General features: G+C 48.8%; 7 protein-coding genes across 7 annotated transcripts; 2 read left to right on the top strand and 5 right to left on the bottom strand.

Moving 5' to 3' along the window:
• Window positions 1-210: 210 nt before the first annotated feature.
• Window positions 211-789, bottom strand: LHYA1_G001302 (uncharacterized protein; the record flags this gene model as incomplete). Its single annotated transcript, XM_031146286.1, has 2 exons — window positions 211-213; window positions 235-789. The coding sequence occupies 2 exons, from the start codon at window positions 787-789 to the stop codon at window positions 211-213; spliced, it is 558 nt and encodes a 185-aa protein (XP_031008767.1).
• Window positions 790-961: 172 nt separating this feature from the next.
• Window positions 962-1,910, top strand: frr (Ribosome-recycling factor; the record flags this gene model as incomplete). The annotated part of the gene is made up of 3 exons (XM_031146287.1): window positions 962-1,044; window positions 1,094-1,484; window positions 1,557-1,910. The coding sequence occupies 3 exons, from the start codon at window positions 962-964 to the stop codon at window positions 1,908-1,910; spliced, it is 828 nt and encodes a 275-aa protein (XP_031008768.1).
• A 79-nt stretch (window positions 1,911-1,989) lies between these two features.
• Window positions 1,990-3,092, bottom strand: LHYA1_G001304 (uncharacterized protein; the record flags this gene model as incomplete). Its single annotated transcript, XM_031146288.1, has 2 exons — window positions 1,990-2,876; window positions 2,954-3,092. 2 exons carry the CDS (start codon window positions 3,090-3,092, stop codon window positions 1,990-1,992), a joined length of 1,026 nt encoding a protein of 341 aa, XP_031008761.1.
• A 298-nt stretch (window positions 3,093-3,390) lies between these two features.
• LHYA1_G001305 (uncharacterized protein) lies at window positions 3,391-3,657 on the top strand (the record flags this gene model as incomplete). Its single annotated transcript, XM_031146289.1, has 2 exons — window positions 3,391-3,478; window positions 3,554-3,657. 2 exons carry the CDS (start codon window positions 3,391-3,393, stop codon window positions 3,655-3,657), a joined length of 192 nt encoding a protein of 63 aa, XP_031008762.1.
• Window positions 3,658-4,131: 474 nt separating this feature from the next.
• Window positions 4,132-8,481, bottom strand: taf2 (Transcription initiation factor TFIID subunit; the record flags this gene model as incomplete). Its single annotated transcript, XM_031146290.1, has 2 exons — window positions 4,132-4,836; window positions 4,903-8,481. 2 exons carry the CDS (start codon window positions 8,479-8,481, stop codon window positions 4,132-4,134), a joined length of 4,284 nt encoding a protein of 1,427 aa, XP_031008763.1.
• A 972-nt stretch (window positions 8,482-9,453) lies between these two features.
• Window positions 9,454-11,074, bottom strand: LHYA1_G001307 (uncharacterized protein; the record flags this gene model as incomplete). Its single annotated transcript, XM_031146291.1, has 2 exons — window positions 9,454-10,403; window positions 10,462-11,074. 2 exons carry the CDS (start codon window positions 11,072-11,074, stop codon window positions 9,454-9,456), a joined length of 1,563 nt encoding a protein of 520 aa, XP_031008764.1.
• A 749-nt stretch (window positions 11,075-11,823) lies between these two features.
• Window positions 11,824-13,564, bottom strand: IQM6 (IQ domain-containing protein; the record flags this gene model as incomplete). Its single annotated transcript, XM_031146292.1, has 2 exons — window positions 11,824-12,290; window positions 12,340-13,564. 2 exons carry the CDS (start codon window positions 13,562-13,564, stop codon window positions 11,824-11,826), a joined length of 1,692 nt encoding a protein of 563 aa, XP_031008769.1.
• Window positions 13,565-14,419: the final 855 nt, after the last annotated feature.

The following is a 14,419-nucleotide window of genomic DNA, read 5'->3' on the forward strand; positions in this document are numbered from 1 at the left end:
TTGACAGAAAAACAGCACCCGTTCAAATAATGTGCCAGGTGGCGTGGGACATTAAAAGGCAATGATAATAAACTGCCGCTCTTTATTATGTCACTGCGAAGGTGTAGGCCTAATCCGCTAAACCTCTTTAAAATCTCCCACCCCGTCTGGGACATTATTTTGATACTAGAATACCTTCATCCGCAACCGCGGTTATCTCCTTCACGCCCTTCACTCCCTAATTAGCCAACTAACATCCTTCCACCACCAATCACAATTATTAAACCCTCCCTCTCCCCTGCCCATACTCATCAACTTCCCATCATCCAAATCCGGATCCCTCAGTAACGTCCTAAGCACATTCCAATTCTCCCTCTCTATTCCCAGCCCAACCCTCTCGAGCGCCCTAGCATCCATCTCCCTAATCCCAACCAACAGCCTCCTTAAACCCCCTCTAAGTATCATATCCTCAAGCACCGGGCCAAACGTCTTGACAAAATAATCGTTTGCGCCCCATCTCTGTATTACAACCCGCAAGCTCCGAACAAGAAACCTATGCGGTGAGCACAGGAATGGCGATAGGGCATCGTCATTGTGTCGGTGCAGCGTTAGGGTAAATGTGTTGCTGGTGAAATAGAGGGATAGGGCTTCGGTGTGTATTTGGGAGGACACCAGGAGGAGGGCGTGTGGGTAGGTGGCGGAGGGGGAAGAGAGGGGAATAGGCATGGGGTGGTTCAGGGTGTGAAGAAGGATTTTGGTGCGGAGTTCGGGGGGTAGGGCGAGGAAGGGGAATGGGGTTTGTTGAGACATGGATATGTAGATTATTTGTATAAAAAGTAGGTACAATGTTTGGAAATGGGCGCGGTGCTGTTTGTGAAGTGGCGACGAGTGGAAAGGCTGAGGTAGCCTCGTCAAAATTGGTGGTGCGTAGCTTCATGTTTTGTGGAAGAGAGCTTCGAGCATACAAACAGATCAATCGATCATGCCTCCTCCATTTTCTATACGAGCCAATGCGCTCAAACAACTCATTTCTAAAACAGCTATCAAATCGGAAGCTCCGATTATGTATGTACTCGAAAATCCAGCCATTGAGCTCCAATTAATACTCTTCTAGCCTCCGAACAACCACCACCATCCGCCAACCTTTCCTCCGAACTTCAAAGCCAGCACTCAATGGCACACGCACCTTCTCCCAGTCTCACTTACTTTTGGCTAAGAAGAAAAGCAAAGCCGACCGCGAGCTCGAAGAAGCCGCGTCCGTGAACCAGGTCATCGAAGACCCCTTCGACTTCAGCGAGTTGAACTCCGGGATTGAGAAGGCTTTAAAGAAGCTCGAGGCAGATTTATCCAAGCTAAGGACTGGGGGCAGGTTTAATCCTGAGGTGCTTGATAATCTGAGGGTGAGCTTGAGCAAGGAGAGTAAGAAGACGGAGAGGTTGGGGGATTTGGCAAACGTGCTGCCGAATGGGGGGAGGATGCTTATGGTGCTAGTTGGAGAGAAGGAAGTGAGTTCTGTTTCTCCCTTTCGAATCTTGGTTAAGATTAACAAATGGAGAGCGATTACTGATGAGGTATAGCATCTTCATCCCGTTATGTCTGCGATCCAGGCCGCAAAGAATATCAATCTCCAACCACAGATTGATCCGCAGAACTCGTCTACACAGCTGAATATCCGTATTCCTCCTCCTACAAAAGAGTCGAGAGATCAGGCATTAGCAGATGCTAGTAAGACTGGAGAGACTGCTAAGGCCGGTGTACAGACTGCCAGAAGTGTACAGCATAAACGGCTGAGGGGTATGGAGTTAAAGAAGGCAGCCAGGCCAGATGATCTAAAGAAAGCTCAAAAGGAGATGGAGAAGATTGTAGAGAAGGCCACGGCGGATATCAAGAAGACTGTTGATACGGCAAGAAAGACTATGGCCCAGTCATGAGTTCTTGTATTTATTGATATGACATTTTTGTACAATTATATCCACACCCAAAAGTTCCATATAATACAGCTCTCCTTCATCACGCAGCTGTCTTTGCTTTGCCTGCTTGAGGTCGTACTGGCGCAGCTGTCGGTAGCAGTGTGCTCAACTTTGCCTCCAACTTCCTCGCATCTTCAGGGAGATACGTCGCGTTCCTCCTCAAAAATGTCTCAACCTGCCCCAATACGCCAGCTTTCTGAGCTACAGGCGCTTGATATTGTCCCCCAACCCACGTATTCAAGATCTTGGTCTTATCCTGCTCCGGCAGCGACCCAATTTGGCTTTTACTACCTTTCCACTTCTTCGCAATAGCCTTCTGTTCCGGATTTTCAAACATAGCAACTCCATTCCCAGCAGTCATATTATGCAAATGCTTCCCAGCATGTTCAAAAGCTGGCCCAACACGCGTAGCAACTTGCATCTTATACATCAACGTCTCATTGACACCCTTTGGACTCGCAATAACAGCAGCTCCTTGTCTGTCTAGAGACTCTGATGTCGTTGTAGGGTTATAGGGAGCACGGAATCCACACTCGGAGTTGTAGAGATACGCCTTCTCCTCATCGTTCAATGGCACGGTCAGGATATCCTGACCTGCCCGATCCCGCGGTTTCTTAACAGCGCCTCCCCTGCCCCTTCCCCTCGATACACGCCCTCGTCCTCTCCCTCCTCTCCCACCGCGTCCGCCCAGTGCTCCGCCGCGTCCTCCGCGCCCAGGAAACCCACGAGAACCACCACTGCCACCCCGGCCCTGGTATCCAGGTGATGAGGTATGAGGATCTACACGATGGATGGTGAAGCTTTGTGGTGGTTTGGCGGCCAGAGACCGTGCGTCGATGCCGCGGGATGGTTTTGGGGCCAGGGAACGGGCTTCGTTGAAAGCTTCTGTTGACCGTTGGGAGCGTGATGGTGCGGGTCTATTGTTGGCTATAGATAATGTCAGCTTGTAATCATGATGATAATATAGCAAGCCAGCTGGCCACGCAGAGTACAAGGGAACGAACCATTTCCATCCTCAGCACTCCTCGACAACGAGATTGAAAATTGTCTCAAAGACGCAGCAATCCCGTCCGCAACCCGTGAAATATCATTGGCAACAGGTCTCCCACGACCAATGGCCGAATGAACATGCCATTTGTACATTTTGTCCTGTGTTGATGACGCTTGAAGCTTAGAAACGGAAGCTCTGTTCTTCAAAATTTACCTAGGTACAGGAGGTCGAGAAATTATGTGTGCCTCGCTATCCAGGAATCAATGATCGACACCCTAGGTAAGGTACCTAGGTACCTAAGGTAACCCTCCACCACCTCCCCCTCTTATTTACTTTTCCCAAACCCAATTCCAAAACCAAATACCTCCACATACTATATCCGCCACGTCAATCCAATACTCCTCCAACAGAAACTCACATACAAACTATCTGATTCACTCATCTACGAAAATGCTCCGCCGAAAACCCACAGCTATAACCCTCACCACCGAAGACGTAGCAATCTATGAAGACGCGCGCGCCCGCGAAGCACTTTTGCGTGAACAACAGGCGCAGGCTCAGGCTCAGGCACAAGCGCACGCACAAAGACAGAACCAAAATCTACGCGATCCAGGTGATGAGTTGAGGTCGTTGCCGGGGGATAGGGCGAAGCAGCAGGTGAAAAGTCGAGAGGAAAGATTGGGATTAGTTGGTGGGGGAGGGAATTCTAGGGGATAAAGGGAGCATGCAAACAAATTGCGACTTGGGTTGGAGAGGGATAACCGCGCGATCACGAATGGACGAGCACCATATCACTTCATCGCACCACAATAAATTCAGTCAGGAGTTCCATGAAGATCCATCGATTATGGTCTATGCCCTCTACCAACGGCTCACTACGACCACGCCGTCTAGACACGAGACTGTTAGCTTGCGATCTCATCCATGTAAGACATGAACCAGAGAACCCTTGTGTACCGATTCCGAAATATATTTCCCGCGAGCTTTTTCCAGGGAGAGGATCGTCAACCCCAACGCCATCAGTCCACCCTACTCTGTACAATCTATCTACAACCAAAACCAATGAAACCACCAACGCCAGAAATATCATTCTGTCCATCGCTCGCTATGCTGTGGTATTTTCCGTGTTGCGCCGTTTTCGCTAATGCCAAAAATTACATATGTGAAGAAGAAAAGAGAAATGTTGAATTATTATGAGGGTGGGGCCGAGTGCTTCTTAAAGTTGAGCTTCAGTTTGAGGGGCGCGCTTGGTGCCCGTGCCAGAGGTGGAGGAGTGCTGCTGGCTTTCGGTAAAGAGTCGGGTAGGGGCTTGCGACCACCAGAAGCTGAGGCTGTATCGGGAAGAGGTTTTCGACCACCACTGGCTGACGCAGGGAGAGGTTTGCGACTAGAAGCAGTCGAGTCTGGAAGAGGATGACGGACTTTGGCAGGCGCTTTGCCTGCCGAAGTGGATGTTGCAGGTGAAACGGATATGGTGGATGACGGCGCGGGACTGGGTGCGGGTGAGGGTCTGGGTGCTGGAGAACTTTGTGCAGCGGAACAAAGTTTCGGAAATGGGGGTTTTCTTAGAATGGCACCAAGTCGCTGAGGAGAGACCTTAAGTTTGACGATCTTCTTCAGCTTTGCTGTGCCTTCGGCGGGTCCAGACTTGATCTTTTTGGCTGGGGGGTCTGAATTTGGCGTTCTCTCTGGGGCCGGACGTTTGGGTGGTGGCGGCGGTGGCATGATTGGAACAACAGCAACATTAGAAGGTCTAGCTCCGCTGGCTGTGAAGCTCAGTTTAAGTGGTGGTTGTGCTGCTGGTGCTCCCAGTACCACGGGCTTAGGTCCCTTAACATTGAGGATGATTCTAGGCTTCGTTCGGATCTTTTGGATTTCCTTAAAAACCAATTTGCCCTACTTTAGTTAGCACATGTATAACAGGATCGATTATTTCAAACTTGCCTTGCCGTGATTCTCAACCTCCCAATAATGCGGCATTCTCAGCTTCACAATCATGGACTCCACAGCATCGTAAAGGACACCGCAAATATCAAGTAAGTCTCGCTGCTCAGACACACCAATTACCGTAGAAGTAACAGCCTTCCACAAAGCCTTCTGAAGAGATTCATTATCATTCAACTCCTCTTTGAGAGCAGCCAATGCTCCTTCAATGCTTGTAGTACGTGCAATATGAGCTTTTCGTAAATCCGTCGACGCGTCTTGGACAATAAGCATGTCGGGTTCACCGTCGATATGCATACCTCCGTCTCCATCGGCTACAGGCGGGGCAGGTTTCACGGGCTTGTCCTCTCCAAAGGCAATGGTAGCCAAACCAAGATTAAATACCTCCCAGAGATGATCGCGCACGTACGGCGATAAGTCTGTGCTGGAGGCGTTCAGGAGTAAACTGGCAACCGAATTGTTGGCGAGGAAGCCAAGGTCAACTAGAGCTTCAAAGGCTTTGATTCGCACCAAGTCTAGCGAGCCGTCATGGAGATATTGTGCAAAGTCCAATGGCGCCACAGGAATGACCTTAGCCTTCATGAGCTTTCGCTTGCAATCCAAGACGGTGGTGGTAAGGATATTGTGGTAAGATTGTAACCATTCATCCATTCGGCGATGACGCTCCAACTCCTCGAGCACCTGTTTTTTGAATTGGGTAGCCTCGTCATCTTCATCTTCATCGTCTCCAAAGTTCAGTTCGTTTTGGGCATCAGAATTCTGTGGAGGAATCAATGAGTCGGCAAGACAAGACAACAAGTTGGCAATCTTGTGGTAATCAGAAAAATCGTTCTGCGCATTATCGTTGAAGCGAAGCATGTCCAGAATAGACTGTCTGGCTTCCTTCGGACACTTCCCATTAGGTCCTCGAACTTGTGACAAGGCTCTAGGGATAGCACACTCAACCCAGTACGATTGCTTGTCTTCAAAGTCGTTGTATCGAGGCATCTTGGTGCCAGGGTAGCATGAAAACTCCTCATATGCCTTCTGAAGGTGCTTCATCCCAATCCAATTATCAGGGCCTCCGTGATTTTTCAATAATTCCGCAGCTAGTACTCGGATACCGTGGTAGTATCGTGTATCCATTAAGGTTCTGATTAAAAATGTCGCAACGAGAGAATGTGAAGGATGGTTCTTCAGAAAAAGCAGCGAGTCTTGCTGTGCGACGACACTCTGGTCTTGCTGGAGCTGAGACACATACATGTATGCCGGCAGATTGATATTCTTTTCGCAGAGCCATTCAAAATCTGCGTCGACTCGAATCCACTCGTAATGCTCCGCATCCATATCTTTTTGGAGATCCTCATCCCAATCAAATAAGCCCCATTCCAACACTTCCTGAGGGGTTTGCAGCACGTCTCCTAGACAGTAGTACAGGGCATCGTTCCCACCTTGAAAATCGGCTTTGGCGTTCATTCGCTCCTTTTGATGACGGTTACGCTTGAGACGCTTGTACTTTGTGTTGTATGGGATCTCAATCTTTGCTGTACCCTCAAGAATCTCCACGATATGTTCATAAGGCGTGCCATCTGCCTCGTGAATTCGAATAGTCATGGGACCTGTGAAGAGTGACTGGACCTCAGCCGCGTAAATCCCATGAATCTCCTCCTTTAGCTCTCTCATAAAGCTGTCTTTCTTCAACTTGCGCTGGGTAGGCAGTGTATCCTGCTTTTGGGTAATTGTCATTTCCACAAAGGCTCGCTTCTTGTTGAATTTCTGTGTAATTGTAAATCTGGGGCAGCCAGCGCCGAGGACCCACTGATTCCAGAAAGCCTCTAAGCCTCTGTACTTTGTGATCTTATCGACGGCTCTGCGGAAAGATTGTGTTTCCAGGACACTATCCACAGCTCCCCCAGTGTTGGCCCCAATAACAAGCTTGGAGATGACTCGAGTCAGACCAGCTGTGCCACCCCCAGATGCTTTCAAGATACGTTGATCGAGTATAAACAGTACCAGAGGGGCCTTCAATGCCATAAATTCGTATTCAAAATCACCGAGATGAAGAGTCTCGCCAAGGGTGTATAAAGAGGGCCTATCAAGATCCAGCTCTACCAGGCGATCCGAGAGGATCTTTTGGCGGAATAAATAATCGTTCTTCCCACACAGCATCTTCATGAACAATCCAGCCATGAAGTGCGAAAGGCCAACGGTGATCCAGCTATCGCATTTATCAGCCGGCACGATACCGACACCGAACCACTGAGTAGCAAGGGCTTGAATAATTGCTCTAACGCTCTCAACCTCGGGATCAATGAATTCTTCGCTAACCAAAAGTCTGGCACTGCACAAGGAAATAGAAGCGACGTGCTCTGTGTCTCGGGGTTGATCATCGACAAATACCAAAGAATACTGTGAGAAGGGAAAAGCCCCGTACTGCAGAGAGAACCAATCGAGAGCTTGAACCACAGGGGCGCAAGTATTTCGAACCTCGTTGGAGCGTCCGGGTAAACAGTAGCCAGAGATTGCTAATGCTTGTTCCTGTCCCAACTTCTCGCCGTCTTCGTCTTCACGAAACTCAGCGGCTAAATCAACTTGCTCGAAAGGACCAATGCTGAATCCGATGTGATGCGGGGCGACAACGGTTCCGCATTGGAAGGAGATGACTTTCTTAGAGCTATCTTCACGATCGACTGTCTCATTCATCATCTCGCCAGAACAGATGACTACCATCTCCAAGAGTTTTTCGTCCTCGCTAAGTGTAATTTCGAATTCGTCGACCGCTTTGGCGTTATTGGTAGCGGCAACATATTTGACTCCATTAAGGCGGGCATTGATAAAACGTCCCGTTCTCTCCCTTGGCTTTCGCTTGAGAGCATCTCCCAGCATACGTGAACACTTGATGGTGATGTCCCATGTGCATCTCATAGCAGGATCATCAATGCAAGGAAATATAGAAGACGCAGTTCCCGGCTCCGTAGAATGCCTAGTGTAGACATATGGAAATCGAGCATCGCTCTCATTCAGGCCCACAAAGTGCAATCCATCCCGGAAGTACTTCGTTGAAAACTGGATTGTAACCTCCAAAGGCTGGAAGCGACCAGTTTGCTCCGTAGCTGTCTTGGGGGTTGGTGTAGCAGAAATGGGGCCGTTGCCATTGACCAGGGCTCTCGTAGCAGCATTTTCAGAGAAGGGATCGATATCCTCTACTCGAACAGCTCTCGGGATCGTAATGACCAGGTTTCCATTCGCTCTCTGATCTCCGATTACATCCTTCAGCCTGTCTCGCTGCTGCTCATACTGTTCCGCGCCCCATACCAAGTAGGAGGGGATTTCCAGTGCCTTCAATGGGTCCTCGTACTCAAAGTCCGCCACGAAACCGTTAACCAGCACCGAACCTCTCGCTATCGAGCACTGGCGCGCATCGATTCTTATTGTCCGAAGGTCCCTAGTTTGTGGCAAGATCGTCATCTCGACGCGCCCAGTCAAGCTCTGAGTAGCAAAGTCAATGTCCAGATCGACCTTCTCATGCGACACTGCGAAGCCATATTCCGGGATCTTTGGATCTGCTGGGGCAGCCTGCACCGGCAATTCCATATTGTCGACTAACAGGCCAGGCATATTGTCCTATGGAAGGTGAGGTGTGAGATGTATGCCTCCGTATGCTCTGCAAAGAGCCTCGACCGAAGTCGTGGCGGTGGAAGTCCCAACTCTAGCAGGAGACGCTCATGAAGCTCTCACCTGCCTCCCAGGCTTTCTGTTTCTGTGCTACTATATGCGCGCGTCGCTCGAAGGGTGGAGGGTATGTGTTCTGTTCGTCGACTTTGCGGGGTGGAGAACTGGCGCAAATGCGGAAGGGTATCGTATCGTCGATTCGGTAGCGATTCTTCTACGTATCGTGACAGGTGCGCAGTATGTGGAGTTCGATGGCTCGCAATATCGTAATTTGATAATGAGAAGAGGGTTGGGGTCTGGTTTGATTTATACTTGTAGGTGCGCGTGGATATCAAATCCAGGTTGATTGCGGCGTCAGTCAGAACTGTACCAAAATTCGCGCTATTAATCGACCAGAACAGCTTAAGGTTTGCACAAAAAGGCAAATTATCATTCTTTTCCTTTTACGATTTATCTCTGAATATCGATTCCTCTGCTGCACAGGAAGGCGCTCAAAGATACGCGCTCAAGTATCGCAGGTTTGCGGTTGAAGTTGACAAACCGTTGCCAAGGAAAAGAAATCGCGAGGCTGAAGATCACGTGTGCAGTTTTGGCGATATTCATGACAGAATAAAGGGTATCCTGCTATTCAGTTTTTGAAAGTCAAAGACACATAATCTTTCTTTCATAGAACACGTCGTTCAAATTTGAAAGTCGAGGGTATATTCAGAGCTAAATCCACGCACCGCTCCGAGCCTTATGATACAACCAAACCAATTCAATCCACACATACTCGTGAGCCGTCCCTTACTCCAACAACCCGTGGCCAATCCCAAATTATACAAGCAAAGCCAGCCAACGAAGCACTTTCGATCGGCCTATTTTATTCTGCCCACATGTCTCTCGTTTTTCCCAGCTTGCAGCTTGGCCTCAAAAACCTCAGGGCTTGCTAATTCTCCTATCTCTCCTCTTCCTTCGAGCATGTATTTTCAAGGTCTCCTCGTCTCTGTACTCTTCGGGCAACTCGAAGTCTTCGACAGGAACCTCGGGAACAGGATGGCCCCAAGCAGATACACTTCTACCACTCCGCCGGTGTCTTCCAAGGGCTGTCTGCCGAAGATGTGGCTTGGGGAAGAATGACTTGAACTCCTTTTCGTACTCGATTGTCGATTGAGGTATCATCTCTACCTTTGCCCTCCTTTCCGCATGTTTCTTGGCAAGAGGAGCTGAGCGAGCAATTGCTTCGTCGTGCAACTGTCTAGCTGCAGACGCATCTACGTCACTGTAGTCGGGTGGATCGCCATCACTCCTAGCATCATCCTCATCGACTTCATCTACCCCTTCCACTACCTCCTCTTCCTCTGCTGCCTCCGCTTGGGCCAAAGCCTGCTCTTTTTCAAGCTTCCGCCGTTTTTCCTCTTCTCTCCATGTGCGGAACTTCTCCAGTATGTTCTCACAGCCCTTGATGAAGTGCTCGCGCGCCGGCTCGTACTCTTTTTTCCTACTGTCCGTTATGCCACTTACACCCATCAATTTTAGCCAATCATGACCCTGCAGACCTTCCAAGAGCCTTATGACCTGATCCTTCTCATGCTGGGCCCGACCTCTATCGCCGTTCCGGATTTGCTTCTCCTGTCGCTCGGGCTTTCGATGGATTGATTCGAAATAGGCATCCGACAATGGGTCCTCACCACCTTCCTCCAGGTGATTGTTTATTAAAAAAGTATAATCTCGCCTCTCCGCATTATATATGTCGTCGAAAAGGGAGTCGGGAAATTCTTTGAGGGGGTATGCATGGGATTCGCCATTCGGCTTTTTGGGGGACGAAGGCTGCTTGGATGTCTTGGCGCTATCAACGATGATCATCGGGGTGTCGAGATTCAATATATCTAAAACAAATCAGCCTGGAATTCGATGCAGTAAAGAATATCTAACAATGATGCTTACGGTCTTCCTTTGGATCATTTCCAATGACCTCATCATATTCGGGAAAGTATTGTGACAATTCGCTCTTGAACCGTGTGCCTTCTTGTGAACGTAGCTTGCGCTTCTCGTCCTTGTTGAGATCTGCGGCTTTAGGCTGCAGGCGATCGAGCTCGTGTTTGATGCCATTGACGACTTTCTGGTGATGAATGGTAGCGGTAGGTTGTTGCTGTGATTGTAGTTGTGATTGTGATTGTGGGGGCGGTGGTGCTGGGGTTTGTGTAGCGCTCTCGACGTGTTTCGGTGGTGGCGAGGCGGATCGCTGAGGAGAAGCTGGTGGTGGTGGTAGTGAATCCGCGTTTGTTTTGATGACGAGAGACCGGGTCTTGGGCTGAAGCCTGGGCTTGGAGGTGATTTCGACCGTGATTCTCGCCTTCTTCGCCTCGATGGGGTGTTCATCGTGGTCGAGAGAGTCTCGCGGACGCTTCTTGCGGCCGATATTGGACGGTTGCTGTCTCTGCCTATTCTGCGCATTGTTGTGGTGAGATGGGATCGCGACGCCGTTACTTCGAGTAGAGGACCTGGTCGTGAGCCCTTCAGATTTTCTGGAGGACCGGGTAAAAGGAGAAGACGCCATTGGCACTGGTGTAAATATCATTCATGTTTCTGCGAGTCGAAAGGGATGGGTTTTTCTGGCCGTCGCTTTTCTGCCTTGTAGCTTCACACATAGTCGCTAAAGACGCTGGAGGGGAGGGAGGGCCTTCCCTTCATTACAAGGGGAGGCACGGGGGCGGCTTGTCTATTCAATTCCTGACAAACTTCTTGAGGTTCGTTATCTATTCATGCACCTTTGCAAAACGCTTTCTTTCGATGCACGCATTTCCCTTGTGCAAGCAAAGGGCGTATTGATAAATTGAAACTGAGTTACACACCTTTTTTGGAGGAGTTGAAAGCATGACTTCATGCGACATCGCATCAGCTCCATTCTCATGTCAGCAGAGGACAACATTGTATCAATTAATATAGGTATTCCGATCACTTGCAGGATGGGAATTTCATTAATTAGAGAATTGTTGGATTAATGTTTCCATGTCCTCTAAGTGTCCAAAATTTCCAAAACAGCAATATCTAGCAGTTTCCACCTAATACTGTACTAATTGTCCGTTTACGAGCAAGTCGGAGTGACACACTAACTTTGATACACCTAGAACGGAGATATAATTAGTCTAAGATGATTCGCAATGGCTATAGATCACAACAATCCATGATATACATTGAATGTCTTCAAGCTCATAGCTTATTGCTGTTCATCAAGTCTATTGTCATCTAACGCTAAGAGCCATATCTCGGGGTATCATTGTATCAACCATACTACTTCCATTAATCCTAATCCTTTCTCGTTCCCTCCGGTGCAATAGCATTCTCAGGACCAGTTCCAGGAGCCTGAATCTCTGCATCTTTAACTTCCTTATTGTCTGCTGCCATCTCAGTGGGGCCTTCTGCATGTAAGGCAGTCTTCGGCCTAATCCGAAGCTTGTTCAAAAGCTTCAAATCCGCTCTTTTCTCATCTCTCTCTTCTTCCTCGGCCTTCTGTCTCTTCTCGAGGACCCTCTGCTCTATTGCTGCGCTTTCACTCTTGTCACGCTCGTCTTCCTCGCGTCTAGCAACTTCTACCGGATCAAGGATCTTATCCTTGTGGTGGAGTAAACTTTGAAGGAATTTCTTTCCCTTCTTACGGGTTCTGACGTAGGCTTCTAGTCCCACCAACACGGCATAAGAGCGAGATATTGATACTTGGCTCATATCGACTCCGGCTTCCTTTAATGAATGAACGAATGCTCTGAAATTTGAGACTAGATAATGTTAGTACAGATTCTCTCGAAAAGTACACTTTGTACTTACCAGGAGGTCTATAATGACCACTAAGAGGACTCAATTTCTTTAGCCTCCCGTTTTTGACTTTGATCAAGCCGGCAGCTGAGATACGAGAGCCATGGAGAAACGATGAGTGTTGAAAAGCGCCAGACTGCTTGATCCCAACATATAAGCGGAAACTTGTATCCGCAACGAAAATCCAGGTATTCTTCTTTACAGACCCTCTAAGCAGCTTATTGAATATAGTCGCTGCTGACACATGCTTGACTTTCTTGACACCCTTCGCTTTATCAAGTTGTGGGGTAGCATACTTGCCTGCTCTTACCGACTCATTATCACTGCCGTTCGATGAGCTACTACTTGAGGAATGGCTGTCCTCATGTGAAGCTTCAGCTGCAGCTGGTGTGAAAGCTGGCGTATCATCATCTACCGGCACGATTCCGTGTATACTGTCCTTGTACTTCTCGGTGGTATCGATTCGCACTCCATTCTTGGCCCAACATAACCTGCCATCTTTGTCGATCTTGACCAGGTAGTCCATCCTCTCTTCTTTTGACAGGTACCTTACTTGCTCGCGATCAAGACGTTCTCTTGGACAGCCCGAGCAGTCGATGAATCGACCCTCCCCGTAATCTAACCAGTAAAAAAAATTCTCTTTCGTGTCTGACGTCTTCCATTCTTCGTGGTATGTCCTCAAGTTGCTTCCGTATCGATGCTTTAGATCAACCATTTCCAAGAAATATTGTAGGTCCATTATCTTGGCTGCTTTTTGGCGCTCCAGCTTCTCTTCCACCCGACGTTTCCGGCGTGCCTCTCGTTCCTCTTCTGGTGTATGCTCATCATCCCGGCTCTGATCCGAATCCGAGTCTTCGTCTCCCCCTGCCCTCCTCGTAATCAGCCCAACCTTCTTCCACTGCTGCCGCGCAGCACTCATATTCCTCTCTCCATCCAGCCCCAGCCCAATTCCAGCACCATCCCCACTCCTACTCTTCGCATTCACACTATCCCTCGGTCTCGGCGCCGTCAAATTCCTATACTGCGCTTCCTTGACAGCCTCCACCCATCTCGCAGTCGGATCCAGACTGAACCCCGCCAACATCCGTCGTTCCCTATGCCCCCTATAGTTCCTCTGAATCAAGCCCGCAGCCTTCGCCCTCTCCTCATCAGTCAGCCCCGGATTATTCTCCCTAAGATTCTTCTGCATGACCTCCTCTTCCTTCTTCTGCTGCACCTCGCTGATATGCTCCACCATGTCGTGCGTCGGCGTCCTTAGACTATCGATATACTCCTGATGACTTTTCGCCGATGAGATAGAGAACTTCGAGTCGCTTTTAGCGTGGTGTGAGTGAGAAGCAGTAAGAGAGTTCGTCGTCACGGAAGGCGACATTATTTTCTGAGTCCCGTCCGTTCCGTTTCAGCAAGGAGGGGGAGGGGTGAGTTCTTGGCACTGGCTGGCTGGCGAGCTGTTGATAACAATTTGTGGCGCACACGCTCAACTCGAAGGGAATTTGTGCAGTAAATAAATGAGTGAAAGCAAGGGAAAGCAAAGCAAAGCAAAGCAGATAATTGCAAATGTACGGATTTCGCGGGTTTGGAGGCGCTGTAAGAATATGTACACGTCCTCATATACATCGGCGTTGTGAGATGTCCGGCTGGTATTGTATAACAAATACTCGAATACCCCTCCAAGATAGGCCAAGGAAGGCTGAATCTGTGCCTTGTTGCATCTTAGCCTCACCCAGCTTTGGTGAGGATGACGTTTTGGCTGGTCGATCGGTGCGTGTGTTGCTGTGGCTGAGGTGTAAGAAAAACAAGTGGATTAATGGGCTGGATGTGAAACTAAATGCTAGGGTCAAGCTTATTTTGACCGTTTCAAGAGGAGAGGTACGTTTCATAGGTTGGAGCATTCTCAGCGGATGATAGAAAGGAAAGTAAACTCATAATGTGTGTCTAATCCGAGGATGGATATTTCTTATTAGCTGTATAAAGTTCTCAATCAAATATATCTCAAAATGCCTTTCTCTCAACAACGCCCTGCCGATGTGAATCAATGCTTGCAACTTTTGAACCTTCTACACTTGGCCTTGATTCCCTGTATTAACGCTAT

This window comes from Lachnellula hyalina, assembly GCF_007821495.1.
Source record: "Lachnellula hyalina strain CBS 185.66 chromosome Unknown contig00012, whole genome shotgun sequence".
NCBI classification, from domain to species: Eukaryota; Fungi; Ascomycota; class Leotiomycetes; order Helotiales; family Lachnaceae; genus Lachnellula; species Lachnellula hyalina.